The 23,546-nt window shown below is 36.3% G+C and overlaps 1 protein-coding gene and 1 pseudogene across 1 annotated transcript; both read left to right on the top strand.

Moving 5' to 3' along the window:
• Window positions 1-227: 227 nt before the first annotated feature.
• Window positions 228-2,825, top strand: LOC149817412 (pentatricopeptide repeat-containing protein At4g13650 pseudogene; annotated as a pseudogene).
• Window positions 2,826-11,093: 8,268 nt separating this feature from the next.
• LOC149817411 (uncharacterized) lies at window positions 11,094-11,621 on the top strand. The gene has a single exon (XM_089987072.1). The coding sequence runs from the start codon at window positions 11,094-11,096 to the stop codon at window positions 11,619-11,621; it is 528 nt and encodes a 175-aa protein (XP_089843198.1).
• The last annotated feature ends 11,925 nt before the right edge of the window (window positions 11,622-23,546 follow it).

The following is a 23,546-nucleotide window of genomic DNA, read 5'->3' as shown; positions in this document are numbered from 1 at the left end:
TTGGCGGAGAAGAGTCGCCTATGCAGGGTTCAAAAACTAGCCGCGGGGCCGTTATCTCTCTCTTGAGGGACACCGCCGCATACATGAACTCCGATTCAACCGGTAAATCCATCCACGCCCACATAATAAAGAGTGGCCTCCTCCATGAAAGCACATTTTCAAATCACCTTCTCAACATGTATGTGAAATCTGGTCAAACCGGCGATGGAAGCAAACTGTTTGACGAAATGCCCGATAGAAACATCGTCTCATGGTCAGCTATGATCGCCGGCTATGCTCGATCCAGTGAGCCTTCTGCTGCCTTAAACTTGGCAAAACAGATGCATATCGCGGGAGTTGCACCGACCCAGTTCGCAATTTCGAGCCTTGCACAGGCGTGCTCAGACCTCAGGAGTGTAGCCCAAGGCAAGCAGATCCATGCCCAGGTAATTGTCATCAGCTTGATACTTGATGGTTTGTGTGGCATTGCCGAAGTTCCAATGTTTAATTGTGTGGACTTGGTATTTCACGTGGTCTTAGGTTGAAGCCGTGTCTGACCCATCAATTCCCCACCTTGTCAACATACGTAAGTCAAGCCCGACCATACCAATTCCATGTCCAAAATTGGTTTTCTTATTTCAGCTATTTTTTTGCTCAGTTGCCTCAAACTAGAATGCCTCCCATGAGCTAAAATCTGTGGCTCGGGATCAACTTAGTCTAGGTATAAGCCCATCTGGTCTAATGGGATCTATCACCTCAGTCTGACCTTGATCTCAGTTCTTGGTCATGGTGGCCTGGTTATTTGAATCTTAGTTCAGTCCTGTGGGGCACAAGTAACTCACTCAAAAGATGCAGGAATTCTCAGTATTCTAGCTTAGTTATCATAGCTCACAAGCTCAAAGCCATGATCCATACTCCATAGTGTATCCAACTAATCTTGCATGGACATGGTAATGCAGGCAATAATCTCCGGTTTCTATTTGGACAATTTTGTGAAAACGACCCTCGTCAACATGTATTTCAAATGCAGAGACATAGAGAGCGCTCTGTCTATTTTCAAACACATTGAGATGCATGATGTAGTTCTTTACAATGCAATGATTGCAGGCTTCCTAAGCTGTGGTCTCAAAATTGAGTCTATACATCTTTTCAAAGAAGCAAAAATTCTGGGTTTGGTGCCAACTGAATCCACCCTTGTCAGCATTGTTAGAGCCTGCTCTCCAGATGTTGGAATAAAAATTGGTGAGCAAATTCATACATGTGCAGTGAAGTCTGGACTTGATAGCAACGATTACGTTGGAACAACATTGGTTGTTATGTATTCTAGATATGCTGACATGGAATCTGCCATGATGGTTTTCAAGGGAGTTGTTTCTAAAGATGCTGCTCTATGGAATGCAATGATTGTTGGGTACGTTGAGAATGACTTGCCTGAGATTGCACTAGAAATTTTCATTGAAATGAAGTGGGGTGGTTTCTCTCCTAATCAGTCTACTTTTGGAAGTATTCTTCGAGCATGTGGCACTTTGAAATTGCTAAAAACTGGGAGAATTCTTCATAGTCTTATTAAGAAGTCGGAGTTCTGTACGGATGTGATAGCCAATACTGCACTGATTGATGTGTACATGAAATGTGGTGCTACTGAATTGGGTTTGAGGGTCTTTAATGAAATGGGTGAGAGGAAGAACACCATCTCTTTTAATTCTATGATTCATGGGTATGTTCAGGGTGGCAAATTTAAGGAGGCAATGGCTATTTTCTCTACCATGCATCACCAATGTATAGAATTTGATCAAGGAAGTCTTGTAGCCGCATTAGGTTCATGTAATGGAGAAGCATTTCCTAATGCAAGAGCAATCTATTGTCAGGTGATCAAGCTTGGCTATGAGGGGGATGTAGTGGTTCAGAATGCTCTATTGGATGTTCTGATTAAGGGAGAAGAAGTTGATGATGCATATACAGTGTTAAAAGGGATGCCAGAGAAGAATTTGGTCTCATGGACAACGATGGTTACTGGGTTGTCACAATTGGGTCTTGGAATGGAAGCACTTAAACTCTTTCAGAATATGCAAGTTGCAGGAGTATATCCAAACCATTTTACTTGTGCTAGTATTTTGCGGGCTTGTGCAAGTATATCTGCCTTGGAGCAAGGGAAGAACATTCATGGATATATTATCAAACATGGGCTTGGAAAAGAAGATTTTATAGATAGCTCTCTTGTGGACATGTATGCAAAATGTGGAGCCCTAGATGATAGCTATAAACTGTTCAAGAACATCTTGAAACCTGATGCTGCCACTTGGAATTCTATCATTACTGGCTGTGCTCATCATGGTTGTGCTAAGGAGGCATTGGAGCTATCAGAAAAGATGCATCAAAGTGGCACAAAGTTTAACAGTACTACATTTGTATGCCTATTATCAGCATGCAGTCATGTTGGTCTTATCGAACAAGGTGTGGATTTATTCGAGTCCATGGCTAGTAAGCATGGGGTTGTGCCCTCCATGGAGCACTATGCTTGCATGGTTGATATGTTTGGCAGAGCTGGAATGCTGGACAGGGCAAAAGGTTTAATTGATGGCATGCCATTTGAAGCTGATGCTTTTATATGGAAGACATTTTTGAGTTCTTGCAAGCTTCATGGACATTTAGAACTTGCAGAATGTGCAAGAAAGCATGTCTTGAGGTTGGGACCTCAAGATAGTTCTCTGTTTATAGCCATGTCCAATCTGTATGGTGAGGTTGGGCAATGGGGCTCTGTCGAAAAGTTAAGGAAGAGAATGAAGGAAAAGGGGATGAGTAAAGAGCCTGGAATAAGTTGGTTGGACGCTAAGCATGATGAATGAGTGCACCCATCTATCCTCCAGATTACAGCTTCTTGTGTTTGTTTGAGGCAAATATTCTTGCCTGCGCCTAGCATACCCAAGAAAGTTACGGATGCTCTGAAGAGGATTATTCTTGCATATTTCAAGATCATTCTAATGATGGAGTCTGTTGGCCATTTCAGAGAAACAATGCCTTGTCTAGAGTGGATGCCTTTCTTGCATACCCATGTTCTTGCCTGCAGCTAGCATACCCAAGAAAGTAAGGTTGTTCCCTCTCCTTCATTGAGAGAAACAATGCCTCCTCTAGAGTGGATACCTTTGTTGGAGTAGCTTTGAAGGGAGTGTAGATGGTCCTTATTTCAGGGAGTGAGAGCAAATGGAGATCATGTTAGTTCTTGACCTAGTGGCATATTTTGGAGTAGAGACATCTTAAAAGTGCCTGCCTTGTCACCCACAAGGGCTCCACCCATCTGATAGGGGCGACTTGTTAATGTCACCAAGTTGACAGGACATCACAAGTTCGAAACCCACGGGTGGCATCCCCTTCCTGCAAGGTTGAAGTTGGGTGCCCTCTTTGGTGGGCAGGGGAGACCTCAAGAGTTTTTACCAACCAGAGGCCAGCCAATGTGCGGTTGCTTATTGGGTGGGGGGAGGTTTGTTTCCCTTGAACTATCCAAAAGAAAAAGTGCCTTCCTTGTCAGTTGAGTGTTAAATCATTGTCATTGGAGATTTTGTGCAGCCGAGTTTCTTAAATTTCACATGTAGACAGAATTGGGCATTGACTTTTTTTTTCCGGTCAGGTAGCTCCGAATAGTTCTTGAAAAGCGCTCTTCTGGAGGTGTTTCTAACACAATTTTGATCTTAACATCAAAGGTGAATCAGGTAGGCTATAGTATTCTGGTGCTTCCTACATTTCAACCTTTTGTCATGCATCCCTTGCTATGATACCCAAACACTCTATTTTGCCCTCGGTACCCATGTCGACACCTGGATACACAATTTTACCTTTCATACATACAAGTTTGTATTTAATTTATAATTTATAATTATATTTTCAGTTTATAACTTATATATATATATATATATATATATATATATATATATATATATATATATATATATATATATATATATATATATATATATATATATATATATATATATATATAGGCGTATTCCCATACCCATATTTTGTGGAATTGCTGTGTTGTACCCTCCATACTCGTACCTGTACCCGCACCCACCTGTACCCAGGTGACATAAATCCCTTGTTGATATAAAGAAAGACATACCTTTAGCATACAAACCGATGAAGCCTGCATCTTCTTAACTGATTTGAATTGAATAAGAAGATCATGTTCCCTAGCGATGTTTGAAAGGGTGTTATGTTAAAGTAACTAACCCTGTTGACATCAACTGATGCTGATGCTGACATCGTCCTATTAACCCCTTATTTTCTTGTTGATTTTATCTGGTTTTTTATTTCTCTTGTGCTATCCTAGTATGAGTTGAGTATTAGTGATTGAAAAACGGAGGTGAAAAGAAAAGAAGAAAAGAAATATTATTAGTTTTGAGAAAAGGAAGAGTTTTAGTAAAAGAAGAATTTTAGGGTGCATTTGGATACACTTGAGAAGAATTCTCATGGAAAATGAATTCTCATTCCATTGAAATGTGAAGAAAGAGAATTCTCAATCTTAAGAATTCTCTTGTTTGGCTAACCCAAGCATGCTCAAAGAATTCCATTGAGAATTCTCTTGTTACTGTTTGTTTTACCATAGAATCCATGTGAGAATTCTTACTCTATATCTATAATTAGATAAATACGTTATGATTATGGATCTAATGGGCCCATGTTATTGAGTGTTTTTATTGGGCTAAAATGGACAAAAACAAAAAACCAAAATTTCTGCAATACTTTAAAAAATAGTGCAATGATTTGTCACTATGCCATCTACCCCAACTCAGCCAGCCCTTGCCTTGGAAAAGGCTGATCAACTTGGCCAATCCAGCGAAACTGAGCCTCACACCTACAAAGCTTCAACATGGCTAGAACTGAAACATCATATAATCAACCACTTCAATTTGAGGTGAAACCACATATAACCTGATAAACAAACACAATCACCTATTCCACTCCAATTTGAACATCATATAATCAACCACTATCAATTCAAACACATTATATAATGCACAGAAAATACCCTGAAACCGGTTCCCCATCTCCAATGCTATCTCATTGATCGGACGTCATATATTTGTTCTTTATAATTTATTTAGTAAGAATTATGCTTTACATGAAGACTTTACAACATATATACATGTTTTTTGAAAGGTGAAAAATCAATGGCTCACAATTCATTTAAAACTTTCCAATACAAAGTATTGTGGGTTGTTGATTTTTAGTACTTTCAAAGATGCATCTAAACATTAAAAAATTCATAATCCAAAACATGTCGCTCATTAAATGAATAATAAAAATTCAATATGTAAAGTCGAATCGGTGAAAAACTTGATCGTTAGAGAAGAAATATCATTGGATGTAGATTTTGGACCTTCCTTTGGTTGGATGGTCCCCCTTCCCTATATACATAACCTACTCTTATATGTGGACTACTAAAGCTAATTGTATTTGGCAGTTGTGGATAGGATCAGTAAACAAGGTGTTCAAGCTTGGGTCATTCGTGTGGAAGGCCACACTTAAGCTGGGTCATTTACAAAAAAATATTTAAGTTAAAATTAATAGAAATTTGACTCTAAACCTACTGAGAGAACTCAATTGGGTTCATTTACAAAACAAAACAGTGTTTCAAACGAGCAATATGATTTGATATTCCAACTTATTGCTAGTGTATGATATAAAATAATATCGAAAAATGATCGTAATGTATGACAAATATGATGTATTTTCTAAAATACCCTATAATTTTCGCTATTCTTCCCATGTCCAAAATCACAAATATCTGGTTTTAAAAAGATATTTTTACCATTTACATATGTGGTTTCCTAAATATATGTGAATTTTCTCTTAAATATGTAATTGTTTTTGCAGAATAGTCTCTATTCTTATATCTGTATCTCTCTAATACGATATTGAAAACTTGCAATTTTGTAGTCGTTAGAAAGTTGAAACATAGGCCTGTAATTTTTCTGTTTTGAGTCAGAACTAAAAACCCCTCTAGGGTTACCATTTTTGAGTTTCAAAACCGAAATAGAAGTATGCTCTGCAAACAAGAACAAGTGCAGCTACTCATTTTCTGTCGGTTCTATGCTATTTTTCAACTACATGTGCTGAAAATCAAGAAAAACAAAAAATTATAGAGATATATCAGGACGTTGGCTTTCTAACACCACCAAGATCACCTTGATCTCATAAGTGGTTGGGGAGAAACGTTCTCTAGAAGATAGATTGTTCAGTTGTTTCAATCTTTAGAACATGTTTTTATTCATGTTTTGGAGATAAAGAATATGAACCTTAGAAGGGTTTTTGTCTCTGACTCAAAATATAAAAGTTATAGGCCTACGTCGCAGCTTTACAACAACTGTAAAAACACAGGTTTTCGATGTCAGAGCAGAGAGATATAAACCTGAGAACAGAGACTATTCTGCAGAAAATATATGCAAAATAATTGCATATATTTTTTGCGATTTTCTCTTAAATATATGCAGAGTTCCTCTTATATATGTGATTTTTGTTTTAAACATGCGATTTTCTCCTAAATATATGTCATTTTTTCCCTAAATATATGCAAATTTTCTCTCAAATATGCGATTTTCATATATATTTTTTGCAATTTCTCTTAAATATATGCAAAGTTTCTCCTATATATGCAATTTTCTTCTTAAACATGAGATTTCACATATATTTTTTATATTTTTCTCTTAAATATATGCAGAGTTCCTCCTATATATGCGATTTTCTCTTATATTTGCGATTTTTTGTTTATAAAAATAATATATATTTAGAAGAAAATTTATATATTTAGGAGAAAATCATATATAAAGGAGAAAATTCGCATATAATTAAGAGAAAGCTGCATATTTAGGAGAAAATTTGCATATATAAGAGAAATCACATATTTGGGAGAAAATCATATAAAAAGAGAAAAATCACATATATTTAGAAAGAAAATTGCATATATAGGAGAACAATTACATATATTTAAGAGAAAATCACATGTTTAAGAGAAAAATCACATATATGAGAGGAAATCACATATATACGAGGAATTCCACGTATATTTAAGAGGAAATCAAAGAAAATATATGCAAAAATCACATATATTTTTTACATACCAGTCTTTGTTCTTAGGTTTGTATCTCTCTGCTATGACATCGAAATCCTATATTTTTACAGTCGTTGGAAAACTAAGATATAGGTCTATAACTTTCTTGATTTGAGTCAGTGCTGAAAACCCCTCTAGAGTTTCCGTTTTTGAGCTCCAAAACCGAAATAGAAGCATACTCTGCAGAATGAAACAACCAAATAGTTTATCTTCCACAAGACGTTTCTCTTCGATCGCTCCTCAAATCAATGTGATCTTAGTGGCATTGGAAAGTCAACGTCCTTATCTATCTCTATCTTTTTTTTTTCTTGATTTTCAACGCATGTGGTTGAAAAATATCATAGAACATATAGAAAAGGCGTAGTTGCGCCTATTTCAATCTGCAGAGCATACTTATATTCTGATTTTGGAATGCAAAAAATGGGAACTCTAGAGAAGTTTTCGGTTCTGACTCAAAACAGAAAAGTTAAAAGCCTATGTCTTAGCTTTCCAACGACTGTAAAAACATAAGTTTTTGATGTTGGATCAGAGAGATACAAATCTGAAAATAAAGACTGTTTTGCAAAAAAATAGTCACATAGGAAATGGCATGTGCGAAGGGTAAAAATGTTTTTTTAAAATTAGATATTTGCGATTTTGGACATGTGGAGAATAGTAAAAATTGTGAGGCATTTCAAAAAATGTGTCATATTTGCCATACAATACAATCATTTTTTGAAATAATATTCGATAATATATTTATTATAGTTAACAAGTACACATGGGCTAAGATGAGCTCAACACTCATTTGTATTAAGCTTGTTGATCCTATTTGATAGCTTGAATGAACTCTTTAAAAACTGAACACAAGTTGAACATGGGCAGTTTGTTTCCTTCCCCTAGTTATGGAAGACTAAAGCTTTTAAAATCATAGCTGATTTGGTTTTTTAATACTTCCGTGAAGTTGTGCATTTGATGATAAGTACGTGATCTCTATAACTCTTTTATTGGATAAATATGTAGAGTTTTGTTACATAGACAAGTTTCTAAAAGAATCTAGGGTATGTTTGATTGCATGATATGATTTAGAATCACATGAGATGGAATCAAATGGGATTTGAAGTCATATGATTTAAAATCACATATTCCATCGTGTGATTTGAAAACAAATGAGATTCACTTTCAATATAATTTCAAATCACTTTATGTTTCTCATTTGCATGAGATTCCAAATCACATGTTTGGTTAGTTATGCAAATGAGATTCATTCTCTCATTTGCATGAGATTCCAAATCACATTTGAAGTCAACCAAACATAATTGTAGAATAAGGTCCAAATTTTGCCCTAATTTTTCAACATAAATTCAAAATTTTGATAAAATTTTATTGAAAGCTTGTCGGCAATAAACAAACATGACATGCATGTATATGGTTGTGTTGTTTAAGCAACAAAAAATGATCATACTATCCTCAAAATTTGGTGCATTTTTGTAAATACCAAGAAAAATGTTAAAATTCTTGGCATACCCAAAATCAATGATTTCAAACTTATTTAGGGACATTTTACCTTTTGCATGATATTTGCATGAACCTTGTGACCTCCCCACAAACATATTGCAAACTTTCAAAAAACTAAAATCCAACTAAGAAGATTTGCATGATATTTACACATACTTCATGACCTTTGCACAAACATCTTGTAAGCTTCGAAAGATCCAACTAAAGAGCTTTGCATGATATTTTAGAGGACCTCTCGTCCTTCGTACAAACCTTCATATAGAGACTCGGGTTCTGAAAGAAATAACTATACTATTGACCAACCCTTTTGTAGTTACTTCGATTCCATAGGCTTGGGGATGGTCGCCATTTAGTTAAAAGGTGCCATACTTCCGTGACAAAGGTTGATACAAGCCAAGGCCAAGTCAAGGTCAAGCACACTAGCCAGCTAGCTTACTTGGGGATCGGTTAAGAGGGAACTAAGTTGGGGGTTCATGTGTTGAGTGGCTGGGATTTTATGTAATGACAAGGGAAATTGGGTAATTGTACTTAGGCTGATGTGGCAGGAGGACTTTCGCTAGCTATGAGTCTATAGATACCCAAGCCTGACTCTCTTGTAATCATATGTCTAATCTCTTTTGAATTCTCAATTAAAATTAAGCACTAAGCCACATTTGCTAGAGAATTGACTCTAAGAGAACCCCCTCTTCCTAATCTTCCTCCACAACCTCTCCAACTTTCCTCTCTCCCAAAGCCGCTCCCACCTTCCCTCTCCTAAGCATCCCTTCTCTCCTTATCACCTTCTTCTCTATTGCCTCTATTCAAGACCTATCTTTCCTTGGGTAGCTAACAAATTGGTATTAAGAAATCTTTTTGCACGGGGCCAGATTTGTATCGGGATGAAGACTTCACAGTTACACTTGAAATCGCCAGGGAGTCTAAACTTTGACCCTTCTACTTGAATGTTTTTAGTAATTTCTATGAATGTTTGTATGTATCCTTCATACCTTTTTTCACTGTATTTATATATGTGAAGAGTTCAAGTTTTGGGACACAACCCCTGGGAGAAATTCCTTCATCCCTTAAGAGACACTTCTCTTGAATTTCAATATTATGACTGTTGAAAAATCCCCAACAGTCACTTACGACCACACAACCTTACATCTCCCACTTGGCCATAAGGGACTTCCTGTGTTTATATGCTTGTTCTCAACATGAACCTTGCATACATACTTTTCGAGTAATCTTTACTCTCATTGTGTTTCTCTGCTTGTTCTCAACTGAAACCTTGCATACACACTTCCTGAGTAATCTTTACTCTGATTGTGTTTATATGCTTATTCTTGACCGAAACCTTGCATACACACTTCCTGAGTAATCTTTACTCTCATTGTGTTTATATGCTTGTTCTCAACCGGAACCTTGCATACACACTTTCTGAGTAATCTTTACTCATTTACCACTTAGACATACCTGAGTCCCATCTGACTTATATGTCTAGTGAAAACATCCTCAGTGACTGCCTTGGTTAGCGGGTCTGCTACCATATCACTTGAAGGAATATTGTCCATTGCTATTTCATTGTTCATAAGCATATCATGAATATATTGATATTTAACTTTAATATGCTTACTTTTAGAGCTATCAACTCCTCTTTGTATTAGTCTTATAACAGCTTTATTGTCACAATATAGTTGAACTAGATCTTTTAGAATATCTAATTTTAACTCATTTAAGAAACAATTTATCCACACACCAAATGTGACTACCATGTTATATGTAATATACTTAACTTTCTGGGTATGATGTGCCACACTCCCTTGTTTCTTGCATGACCACATCGAGCCCATCTTTTCAGGAGAAGCTGCTTGAGGCATTTTCTAACGTTAAGGCCAACCTCAGTTTTCACACACAATCGATAGCGAAGCTAGAGACTCAGATGTGATAATTGGTTAAGGCCTTGAGCAGGCGAAGCGAGAGAAGCCTCCCAAGTTAGTTTGTTGTCAACCCGAAGGGTAAGGAGCCCATGTATCACGGTCTGCACCTCACATAGTCTCACTGAGAGCATGCTAACTCTATTATAACCCTTCGAAGTGGGAAGACATTCCATTCTACTCAAGAGTCGACTGACGAACCCACTGCCACACCTACTGACCAGTCAATCTCTTCCACCAGGCCCAAGGAAAGCAAGCAGGGCCCATAACTTGTACCCTCTCCTTCATATATCCCTAGAACCACTTCTCCTGAGGCCTTGACCAAACCACCTAATTTTGGTAAGCAGGGGGCATGCATGCACGAGATGCTTGACATGTTCAAGCAAGTTCACATAAACATTTTCCTGCTTGATGCCATTCAATAGGTGTCTGCCTATGCAAAGTTCCTAAAAGAACTTTGCACGTAGAAGAGAAAATTGAGGTCGTTGCTTAAGATGATCTTCTTGACTGAACAAGTGAGTTTTGTGTTTCGGCACGAAGCCCCACTTAAGCTCAAAGATCCTGGGGCATCGATTATCTTGTATGTTATAGGGAACATGACTATCAAGCATGCATTGCTCGATCTTGGGGCAAGCGTGAACATATTACCAGGGTTTCTATATGATACTTTTAGGATTGGAGATTTAAAGCTGACGACGATTATTTTGCAGTTGGCTGACAGGTCTACCAAGCATCCGCAAGGACTCTTGAAAGATGTGTTAGTCAAGGTTGAGAACTTTTACTTTCCTATCAATTTTCTTGTTTTGGACATGGAAGGCACTGATGTCGCTCACCAGATTCCCAACATTCTGAGCAGACCATTCCTGGTCACTGCCCATGCTTGTATTGATTGTCATAGTGGGGAAATGGAGGTTTCTTTTAACAGCAAGCATTTACGATTACATATCTTTGATATTACCATGAGAGTGATAAAATATGACGATTGCCTCCAGGTGACAGACGTCACAGAGAAGCAGTCCGATCCACAGTTGGATATGTACCCTAATAGTTGTTCAGTTTATGGCTATCCATCCTTTGAGGCTAGTCTCCACGTGGAGACTAAGCTCTGTCATTTCAGATTTTAGAGTCATTGTAGGATTTATAGGGGTAGAGTTGGAGGAAACATAGTGCGCAGTGTCACATATGACACCATTTTTCTTAGAGCTCCTGATTGAGCATGATTTCTGTGAGACAACCCATATTTGTGATGTACTATTAGTAGTTTTTCTGTTTTTAGTTAGTTTTCTTTATTCGTGAGCGTGAATGATAGGGCATGTATGTATTGTATTTTTTTATATTTTTATGAGTTGCATAACAGGTAGACAGATAGAACCTATGCAGAGCCATTCACATGCTATATCCGGTAAGGTTTCACAGCGTGGATCGGGTGACTTCTACTACTTTCCTCCTATTATTTTTTGTTCTCATATGCATTCACTCAGTTTCATGCAAGCATGGGGGCGTGCCACTGAGGACAATGTCATTCAAGCATGGTGAATGTGTAGTTTGTATACTCAAAATTCTTCTATCCTTGTACTTGCACTTTTGATGACAACTCATAAAATTTGGGTTTTTAAGGAATGTGTTTGACCTTGTATAAATGCTTTACATAATTTAATATTTTTAAAGAATTTTTAAGCCCCACAAAAATTTTTTTTGACACTAATATAGAAAAACGTTATCTATGTGGATTTCAAAAAAATGATGATAAATGCGTGTTAGAGTTTATTTTGAATCATAAGTATGAATTTGCATAATTTTATTTTTGAAGAACTAAGCAAATGAACAACATTGCATTTATGAGCTCAAAAAGTAAAAAAAGCATATGTTTAGTTATTTGGTATCTTTGTATTCCCTAGTAACTGGGCTCAGACACAAGTTGAAGTGTTTGATTCTCATGTTGAAAAGGATAACGACTGATGTCACTTCTTTGTCTAAGTTGATATTTGTAGTCTATTTTGTTCGAGCAAGTAGAGTCTGAGGGGTGTTTATACCTGGTGCCTTAAAGCCATCTGGTTTGGGAGCCATCGGTCCGAAAGCCCGTTACATGGACTTTATAGAGAGCCTAATAGATGTTGACATTGCACATGACAAAGAAGTAGACTATACGTAAAACTATGAAAATTGAAGGTCTAGTGACTTGAGCAATTAAGTCTAAGGGATACTTTATATCTGGTGCCCTAAGGTCATCTGGCCTGAGAGTCACTGATCCAAAGCTCGTTACATGTGTCACGAAAACTAAAATTTTGAAATAATGCTCAACATAAAGAAAGAAAAAGTGTAAAAAATTTGAAAATCAAGAAAAAAAGAGCATAAAAGAAAAAGTTCACTATTTAGAAGCAAATATTGAGAAAACCTGTGCAAAAAACATATAAGTGAGGATTAGTAAATAATAACATGTATATATTTGATTTTTTGAGAATAAAGCATAAATGATTATGATATTTAGAAAAATGAAAGAAAAGGTTTTACTCTGTGGTGGCCTGTAAAAGACTCTAATCATGCTTTAAAAATGTAATGACATGAAATATGTGTGAAAACAAACTCCTTAAGTGTCTAATGATCCTTGAATTGAAATCTTTATGCATACATGATAGAGATGTTTGTGGGTAACATCACTACAAACCCTCACGAGACCTTACTCATCCACTGGGGTAACCCGGGGGTTTAAAGGGCGTATTACATATGCTAAATGAAAAGTTGTCACCATTCACGACTGGGTTTGGATCTTATCCAAACCCAATTCACATTTATTTAAATTATATATTTAAGCACATGTTCATTAAGTTCATTAATGGCATATTATAAATTCCTCTTGTTGTGTAATGGGTATTTTCGTACCCTATTAATTGTAACATCCTATATCTAATGAGAAGCCAATACTGTAGCCTCTGAAAAAAGCGAATTCTGCAACCCTCAACATCTATCACGTGTTTTCCCTTCAATTTATGCTTAGCCTTGTGTATGACAGGAGAAATCCATGATTTCTATCGTGATATCAGAGCATCAAATCCAAACCCAAAGGTTCATGATCTTCTTATGAACGATAAAGCTTCTTCATCTCCTAGATCTTCTTCTTTCTTCTACAACTCTCTCTTTCTTCTGCCTCTTTTCTTACCGATTTCCTCTTTTATTCTTTTTATCATTCAAGTAATGTGTTCCTCCTTTACGGTTTCTCCTTCATATAAAACCCAATGTATTTCTCTTCTCTCATCTTAGATTCTCTGTTTGCTGATTTCCTGTTCACGTTTCCATATTGTCTCACTGTTGCACGTGTTCTTATATATTAACAACTTCAAAAAATCATGCAAGATCAGATTTGAATCATTTGATCTTTGCATGGTTTCAAAGCTTCAATAAGATCACATCATATTCTTTTGCATCTTGAGGGCACATCCGACTCAGATCTGGAAGTGATCCTAGATCTGTCTTGTTTTCTATCTGTGCAACCTGTTTTGCACTAGATTTGTCTTGTTTTCTATCTGTGCAATATGTTTTGCACCGCTTGCCTATATTCTTAAAGAAAATACGTTATTTCCAAGGTAACGTGCCCCTTTGATTGAGTTTTAATTCAGAATGGATTCTCACTGCATAGTTCTGGTTTCCTGCCTCGGGTAAAAAAAAAAAAAGAACGGTGGGAGCAAAATTCTCTGATATTAAGTTTCTGTTCTAAATTTTATTACAATTCAATAGTTACTGAATTTTTTTACATCTCTTATTCCCTATTATTCCCCATTCCTTCTTATTTCTTTTTGGTTTTGATAGAATATGGACTCCTTTCCTCACTCTCAGCCTGGTCTTTCCTCAAACTTTCTTAGTCAACTCATGTATGAGAAACTGACCAATTCTAATTTCCTAACTTGGAAGCGACAAATCATATCATTCATAAGAAGTCAGGACCTTTCTGGACATTTGGATGGTTCTGTTCCTGTTATTCCAGAGTTCATACCACAAGAAAAGAATGGTGAGGGAGATCTTTCTATTACTTATGTTAGAATTCCAGAGTATGTATCCTGGATGAAGCGAGATCAGGCGTTGGTCGCCTATATTACTTCTACATTGTCACAAGAAGTACGTGTGGCAATTTCAAATGACTGCTCTGCACTGCAATTATGGCACCGATTGGTTCAGACATATTCTCAAGTTTCTCAGGCCAGAGTATTATTTTGAAAGAAAGAGTTTCAAATGCTGAGGAAGGACTCCATGACTATCATGGAGTACTTGAACAAAATGAAGACCATTACAGACCAGTTAACCATCGTGGGATGCACAGTTAGCGACAAAGATATGGTTCAACAAACTTTGAGTGGACTGAGATCAGATTATCATATGATGGTTACTTCTTTATTGTGTCTGCCAGATTTACCTACATTTGAAGATCTTCGTGCCAAGCTTTTACAGTATGAGATGACCTTGAAGGGTTTTTCTAAAGATACTCATGCCCAAGTTGGAGCACACGATGTCCTTGCCACAGGAGTTTCCTATGGACGAGGATGTGGTAGGTTTGTTTTTTGAGAAAGAGGGGGTCAAGAAACAAACAAACAAGGAAGTCGTGGCATACTACCTACACCCAATATTTCACCCAATGGGCAGAGGCAAAGATCAATACTCACCTGTTTTCTATGCAATAAAAAGGGGCATATCAAAGCTAATTGCTGGTTTAATCATCAAAATAACGGCAAACAACCAGGAACCAGCAAAGGGTTAGATAAATTGAAGAATAGCAGTGAAGTCAAGGAGTTGTTATTATTTGCTCTAGCTGAATTGAATTTGAAACAAAATGATCAAGGCACTTGGTATGTTGATTCTGGTGCAACCACTCATGTCACCGGTGATGCTGGTAAGCTCCTAACTCTTATTCCTTGTGCTGGTAGAAATAGTATAGTCACTGAAGATGGGTCTCACCATCGTATTTCTCACATTGGAAAATCTGTCATTCCTATGTCTACTTCTTCTTTTGCTCTTTCAAATGTCATTTATGCTCCAAATATCAAGACAAATATAGTTTCTGTCTCTAAGCTTATAGATGACATCAATGCTTCAGTTGAGTTTACTTTTTTTTCTGTTCGTGTCAAGGACCTTTATACGAGGAAAATGTTCGCTGAAGGAAAATGACAAGGGAATATGTACGTGTTTCAAGAGAATCCTTCCACCTTAAAGCTCACATCATCTTTTTCTTCAGTCCCTCCTGAGAATGTTTTTAGTCTTTCTGAGTGTAATAAGTCGAATCTTTGGCATGGTCGTCTAGGTCATTGTAGTAGCATTTTATTGAAAAGCTTGCTTCAAGCAGCCTTATTCCCAAGTCAAGTCTAAGTTTAAATGTCAATGATAAAAAGTGTTCTAGTTATCTTCAATGTAAAAGTCATGTTCTTCCATTTCATTCTATTAATAAAAGAGCTTCAAGACCTTTTGAAATTATTTGTTGTGATGTTTGGGGTCCGACCCCAGTTTCCTCCATGTCTGGTATTAGATATTATCTCATTTTTGTTGATAGATATTCTCAGTATACATGGATTTTCTTTATGAAATGTAAATCTGAAACATTAAGTTATTTCAGATTTTTCATTCTTTTGTTCAAAATCAATTCTCTGATAATATCCTTTGTTTCCAATGTGATGGAGGGGGTGAATTCTCCTCAAATGACTTTATTAATTTTCTCTAGACAAATGGAATATATAGGCAGGTGTCTTGCCCTCATACACTTCAAAAAAATGGGATTGCTGAACGAAAGCTTCTCCATATTGTCGAGAGTGCAATGACCATGATGCATGATAGTAACCTTTCAGTTACCTTTTGGGCAGAGGCTTTTCATTCAACAGTTCATATAATAAATCGATTGCGCATGAATATCCTGAAAAACAAATCATCCTACTTTTCTTTATATGGTGTTCATCCAAATTAACATGATTTGCGAGTATTTGGGTGTGTATGTTATGTTCATGTTGACAGTTCAATGCGACACAAGTTTTAGGATAAGGCCTTGAAGTGCATATTTGTTGGGTATGTTGATGATCATAAATGGTACAAATGCTATGATCCCGTGAGCAAGCGTATCAAAATATCCAGGAATGTTGTATTTGATGAATTGAATTTTGGCCACAATGTTAACACTCTTCCTGAAATTGAAGTTTATCACCCCTGGTTGAACTCTGATCTCTTTTCTAGTGTTGGTGATGTTTGTCCTTCAGAATGCAATCAAAGAGTTGAGGGCAACATGTCCGATGCTATACAAAGGACTCAGGAAACTGTCATTTCAGATCCACTCTTGCCTCCCGAAAGGTATAAAGACATTGTTTACTCTCGACGTGAGAAGGGGACTCTCCCCAATTCTAATCAGGAGATGCATTCTTCTTCTGTTTTTACTCCATCATCCGTTCCCAGAAGATCCACTCGACCTCAACATCCTATTGATCGATGGGTAAGTTATGAGAATTTCACTATGGATTTTCAACTCTTCTTAACCTCTTTAGGTAAGGAAGATCAACCCACCACGTTTTATCAAACAACAGATTCTAAGCGATGGATTGAAGCTATGAATGAAGAAATGAAGACTCTTCATAAATGTGGCACTTGGGAGATTGTTCCTGGACCACATGATCGAAATGTGGTTGGGTCCAAGTGAGTGTATAAAATAAAGTAGAAGCGAGACGATACTATTGAGCGCTACAAGGCTAGACTAGTTGCCAAGGGATTCACCTCGGAGCAAGGACAAGACTATGATGAAACCTTCAGTCCGGTTGTAAAAATGGGCACTATTTGAATCATACTAACATTGGTTGTTGAGCATCAGTGGATTATCAGTCAACTGGATGTAAAAAATGCATTCCTACATGAAACTCTAAAGGAGGAAGTGTACATGGAGCAACCCACTGGGTATGCAGAAGGAAACTCTAAAGAATATGTGTGTAGATTAAAGAGAGCTATATATATATGGTTTGAATCAAGCCTCTTGATCTTGGTTTGACAATTTTTCTCTTAAAATAGAGAAATATGGTTCTAGTTGATCTCTTCTTGATCATTCTCTTTTCATATTCAAATGTAAAGACAGAGTTACCTTGTTATTGATATATGTAGATGACATCATCATTACAGGTAACTCTAATGAACATATTGAGCAGGTCAAAGAACTCCTGAATCACAGGTTCAAGATGAAGGACCTTGGTAAACTGCGATATTTCCTTGGAGTAGAAGTTGACAGAACTTTTAAAGGCATGACACTTACCCAACATAAGTATACTATTGATATTCTAAGCAAGGCAGGTATGAAAGATTGCAAGCCTCTAAGCACACTCAGTATACTTCATCAGAAACTCAGTTCCCAAGATGAAGATTTGTATGAGGATCCTACAGGATATCACATGATAGTAGGGATGCTTCAATATCTCACATTTACTCGCCTTGATATTGTCTATTCAGTTAATCAGGTATCTCAATTCATGCATGAATCACGTATTGAACATATGGAAGCTATTAAACGTATTCTCCGATATTTGAAGGAAACTATTAGGGATGGTCTTTTGTACAAAAAGAGTATGAATGAATGTCACATGCATGAACTTCTTGTTTACACAGATGCAGACTGGGTAGGAGATCCAGATGAGCGTAGGTCAGTCTCAGGATATTGTGTTTTCGTTGGCCTAAATCTTGTCTCGTGAAGCAGTAGGAAACAAAGGGCTATTGCCAGGTCGAGCACATAAGCTGAATACAGATCAATAACAGCTGCTACAACTGAAGTAACATGGATCAGACATCTGTTGATAGAAGTAGCAAAATCGATATCTAAATGTATTCTCTTATGTGACAATCAAAGTGCCATCAACATGTCATTTAATCCTATCCACCACAGTCATGCCAAGCATATTGAAATTGATCAACATTTTGTGAGACATAAAGTTGAAGAGAAGAAAATTGAACCAAAATTTGTTCAGACTGCTGATCAAGTTGCTGACTTGTCAAGGACAAATTTTGGATGTTGAAAGACAAGTTGTTCATGGTTCAAAACCATGTACAAAGGGAGGATGAAAAGCAGTGACCATTCCCGATTGGGTTTGAATCTTATCCAAACCCAATTCATGTTTATTTAAATTACACATTTAAGCACATGTTCATTAAGTTCATTAATGGCATATTGTAAATTCCTCTTGTTGTGTAATGGGCATTTTCGTACCCTAGTAATTGTAACATCTTATATCTAATAAGAAGCCAATACTGCAACCTCTGAAAAAAGAGGATTATGCATCTCTCACGTGTTTTTCCTTCAACCTGTGCTCAGCCTTGTGTATGACAGGAGGAATCCATGATTTCTATCACTAAATACAACCGTGATTCCTACGAAAGTGAGTTAGGCTTTTGTTTTGATTAGTTTAGTATTTTTGCTCTTTCTCAAGTTTGCTCGAAGACTAGCAAACAATAACCATGAAGAAATTTGATCATTCATAATATTTGAATCTTATTCATATCTATTTATGCATGATCCATGATAAAATCACATTAGAATCTATCTTTATCATTGCTTTCGAAAAATTGATTTGAAATTAAATTTTCAGAAAAAATCCCAACCGGTTCTCCCCCAGGATTGAAAGTTGAGCTTGAGAGAATAATGGATCATCTCTTTTTCGGGAGTGATCAACAAGATCCCGATCTCTATACCGGACATATTCCTAGCTCCATCAAAGAATAGGGTTCAAACTGGAGATTCTTGAACGTTACAGATACGATCATCGAGAAAATCGTCTTCCGCCTTGATCTCTTCTGTCAACGAGAAATCTGTCAACTGATCTGCGATAGATTGTCCTTTGATCGACTTTTGAGACACATACTCCAAGTCGTACTGCATCAGGAGGACTTGGCAGTTCGCAATCCGTCCAATAAGGAAAGGCTGCTCAAGGATGTACTTGAGAGGATTGAGCCTTGACAGAATTTTGATTTCAGCCGCCAACAGATAATGTCTCAACTTTTGACACATCCATACTAAGGCTAGACATGTTTTTTCTATATGAGAATATCTCTTCTCGTAGTCGATAAAAATCTTGCTTACATAGTAGATGACATGTTCTATCCGACTGCCTTCCTCATACTGTTCAAGAAATCCGTCACAAGCATTTTGATTGACGAAAATATACAAGAGAAGTGACTTTCCTAGTTCTGGTGACTTTAGAACGGGTGGATTGAGGAGATACTGCTTGATGCGCTCGAATGAAAGCTGACATTCTGATCCCGATTCAAATTTTACTTCTTTTCTCAACAAGTGATTGAAGGGTTCTCATCTCATGGCCAAATTAGAGATGAAGCGTTGAATAAACTGAATGCGCCCTTGAAGGCTTCTCAGCTCTCTGTGATTGGTAGGAGGCGGCATATCAATGATCGCTTTTGCCTTAGCTGGATCCACCTCTATTCCTTTCTTCTCCCCTCTCTCTTCTCTTCCTCCTCTTTCTCAATCCCAACCGTTTCTCCCCCATTCTTTTCTTTTCTCTCTCGTATTCGTCTTGCTTTTAATATATCTCTGTCACCGGTTCTTCTTGCCTTACTCGATGGAGGTACGCACCAATCGAAGATAAAAACCATCTTCTTCTTCTCAACCCCTCCATCGAATGCGGATCATATGGTTTGTATCTTCTCCTCTATCTTCGTAGATTTTTAGGTTCATCGCATGCATATTTTTTACGTTTTGCATGAGCATTGCATAAAACATATTTTTTTCTTTGCTGTCATTGCATCCACGTAGATTATTTGTTTTCAGCCTTTGCATCGTAGTTAGATATGTTCAATTTCATGATGTTTGTTTTCGGTATCTTAGATTTAGAGTAGAATAGTTTTAAATTTGATATCATAGTCGTTTAGTATTTTTTTGGTTAAGCACACACGATGTCAAACTGCAACGTCGTTTTAATTTTTTAGTCGGTTTAGATCACTGCATATTTAATTTTTTTACTCAGTCGTTTTTAAGCTCTGCGTTTTATTCTTTATTCAGCCACTCCAAATCACGGTTCAAGTTATTATAAAAATCATTGCGTACATCACAATGACAATATTGAATGTTGAGAGAAAAAAATTGTGAAGCCACACGATCAAATCACGCAGTGCGTGTGTATTTATGATGATCATGCATCAACGTGATTGGCATCTCTACATAGAATTTATTTAGCATATGACATTAGTCAAGCCATTTAAGCCTTATTTGTCTCTTTCTTTTATCATTTAGTATCATGTTTTATTGATTTTGTTTGCTGTTTGACGTTATGTTCATTTACTTTTGTTTTATTTACTTATTAGTCTTTGTATTGTTGATTAGGTTAATGTCCTTTCTTTAGATCTTTTCTATCAGTTAGCATTATTACGTATTAGTTTCCAATAGCTTGTTTTAATTGTGTTTGACTTAGTTATTTTTGTTTCATCATGATTATTAGTATGTTGCTTATTATGTTAACTGTTTTGAACGTAGGAGTTAGGCAGTCATATTAAGTTAATTTCTTTCTTGATCGTTTGGTTAAATTAGTTTCTTGAATAAGTTATAGTTAGTTGTTAAGTGATTAGTTTCTTGTTAGTTAGTTTGTTTTGCTATTTTATCTTTTATCACTTTAGTTTGTTATTACATGTTATTAGTTTGTTTCATGTTAGTTAATGTATGTTTTTGTGATTTTTCTTCATATTAATCCTTGATTTTTTTGTAGTTTTCTTTATCGTTTTCGTGTTTTGTGATTTTTGTTTTGCAAGAGAGCGTTTAGACGTGTGATGAGCTTCATTTTGAGCCCTCAAAGTGCTATCTGAGGTCTCCTCAAAAGACCCTTTAGGCCCTTAAAGTGCCATCACGGAGCCCTCAAAAAGCCATTTATCAAACCATACAAAAGTGAACAAAGAGGGAAACACAAGGATCAAAGGGATTAAAAGACTCAAAGCACTAAAGACCTTTTCTTTTATTTTTAGATTAGGGTTTATTTTATTTTATTTTATTCAATTCATTGGGTTTGTAATAAGGCCACTTATTCATTTGTTTAAAGTTCTTCGTAGAGGGTTGCACTCTCTCCTTATTTACTCAATTAATTGATTTTTCTTTTTGACAATAAAGCATAATTTAATTGTTTGCTTAAATACAAAGTATTTCTCGTTTCTTGAGTTTGACCCAGACTCCACCACTAGTGTGAACAAATTTTTATTACTTGATGCACGATTTGCAAAAACATTTTTATTGAAAATATATTTTTAAAATACTTTTTTGAAAAAGTTGCATCAATCTCTAGCACCATCAAAGTCAGCATATGAGTAACCTACAAGCTTTAAACTATCTGACTGATAGCATAGCTTAAGTTTCTTAGTTCTCTTTAGATATCAAAAAATTCTCTTCACTGCTTCCCAGTAAGAGAGCCCAAGATTACTTTGATATCTACTTACTAGACTTACAACAAAACTTAAGTGAAGTCTAGTACAAAGCATTCCATACATCAGGCTTCCAATTGCCTGAGCATAGGGAACATTCAACTTTTCTTTTCCATTCTTTAGACATCCATTCTTACTTAACTTTTGGCCTTTTACTACAAGAGTACCTTTTGCCTTGGTACTTTTCATTCTAAATTTATTTAGAATGTGGTCAAGATATTTTTCTTGACTTAGACATAGCTATCTCGATTTTCTATCTCTATGGATTTTAATTCTAAAGATATATGAAGCTTCGCCCATATCCTTCATTTCAAATCGAGAACTTAACCATGATTTAGCCATATTTATCATGTGTATGTCATTACCTATAATTAATATATCATCAAAATAAAGAGATAACACAATAAACTTACTCTCACTATTCTTGGCATATACACAGTGATCCAGACTATTTACCTCATAACCCAATTTGGTTATAGCATTATGAAAAGTCAAATACTACTGTCTTGGTGATTGCTTAAGTCCATACAAGGATTTATTTAACTTGTATACTTTATCCTCTTGACCTTTAATTTCAAAACCTTCTGATTGCTGCATGAAAATAATTTTATTTAATTTACCATTTAAGAAGGCTATTTTCACATCCATTTGTTACAACTCAAGATCAAAATAAGTTATCAATGCCAAAATAATATGAATAGATGATAATTTGGCTACAGAAGAGTAAGTTTCTTCATAATCAATCTCATTGAGAATAGCCTTTGACTATTAATCTTGCCTTGAATCTATCAATAGATCCATCTCCCTTGAGTTTTTTCTTGAGAACCCACTTGCTACCAATTGCCCTATATCCATTAGGCAAAGTAGCTAGTTCTCAAATTACATTCTTTTCTATGGAGTCCAACTCATCATTCATTGCTTCCTTTCAGAGTTCAGACTCATTAGAAGCATTTGCATCTTCAAAACTCAAATTTTCAAGGGTTTCATCCAAATCCATGGAATAACATAATTCCTCACTCATGAATGTATAATAATCATTCAAATAGGATGAAGGAGTTCTTGTTCTTTTATGTCCAATTACTGGTTGTGAATTTTGCTCATTATTCACAACTGGACAGTTATGCTCTAACTCTTGACTTGGTACCCTAGGATCATTTATGATATCCACAAAGACATCATCATCTTTATGATCAAAGTTGCTTTCTTAAGTTTCCAAGAATTCTACCTTTCTACTCTATAAATCCTTTTTCAAGATTATATAGTCGATATCCCTTTTGATTCCTTTGGGTATCCCATGAAGATGCATTCGATAGTTTTGCTATATAACTTATCTCTCATTTGACTAGAAATCAACACATGAGCAGGTGACCCTCACTTCCGCAAATGACTCAAGTCTGGCTTCCTACCAGTCTATAATTCATGGGGAGTAAGCTCTACAACCTTAGAAGAAACCTTATTCAGGATATACATGGCAGTGCAAATTGCTTCTCCCTAAAACTTCTTGGAAAGATTTGCATGTGCCAACATGAATTTTGTCATATCCATTAAGGTTCTATTCCTTCGTTCTGCTACACAATTCTATTGTAGTGTATACGGCATAGTTGTATGATGAGTTATAATATTATCAATACAGAAGG

Source organism: Nuphar pumila, chromosome 14 (genome assembly GCF_984573655.1).
Source record: "Nuphar pumila chromosome 14, dmNupPumi1.hap1.1, whole genome shotgun sequence".
Taxonomy (NCBI): domain Eukaryota; kingdom Viridiplantae; phylum Streptophyta; class Magnoliopsida; order Nymphaeales; family Nymphaeaceae; genus Nuphar; species Nuphar pumila.
This window is presented reverse-complemented; position numbering and strand designations above follow the sequence as displayed.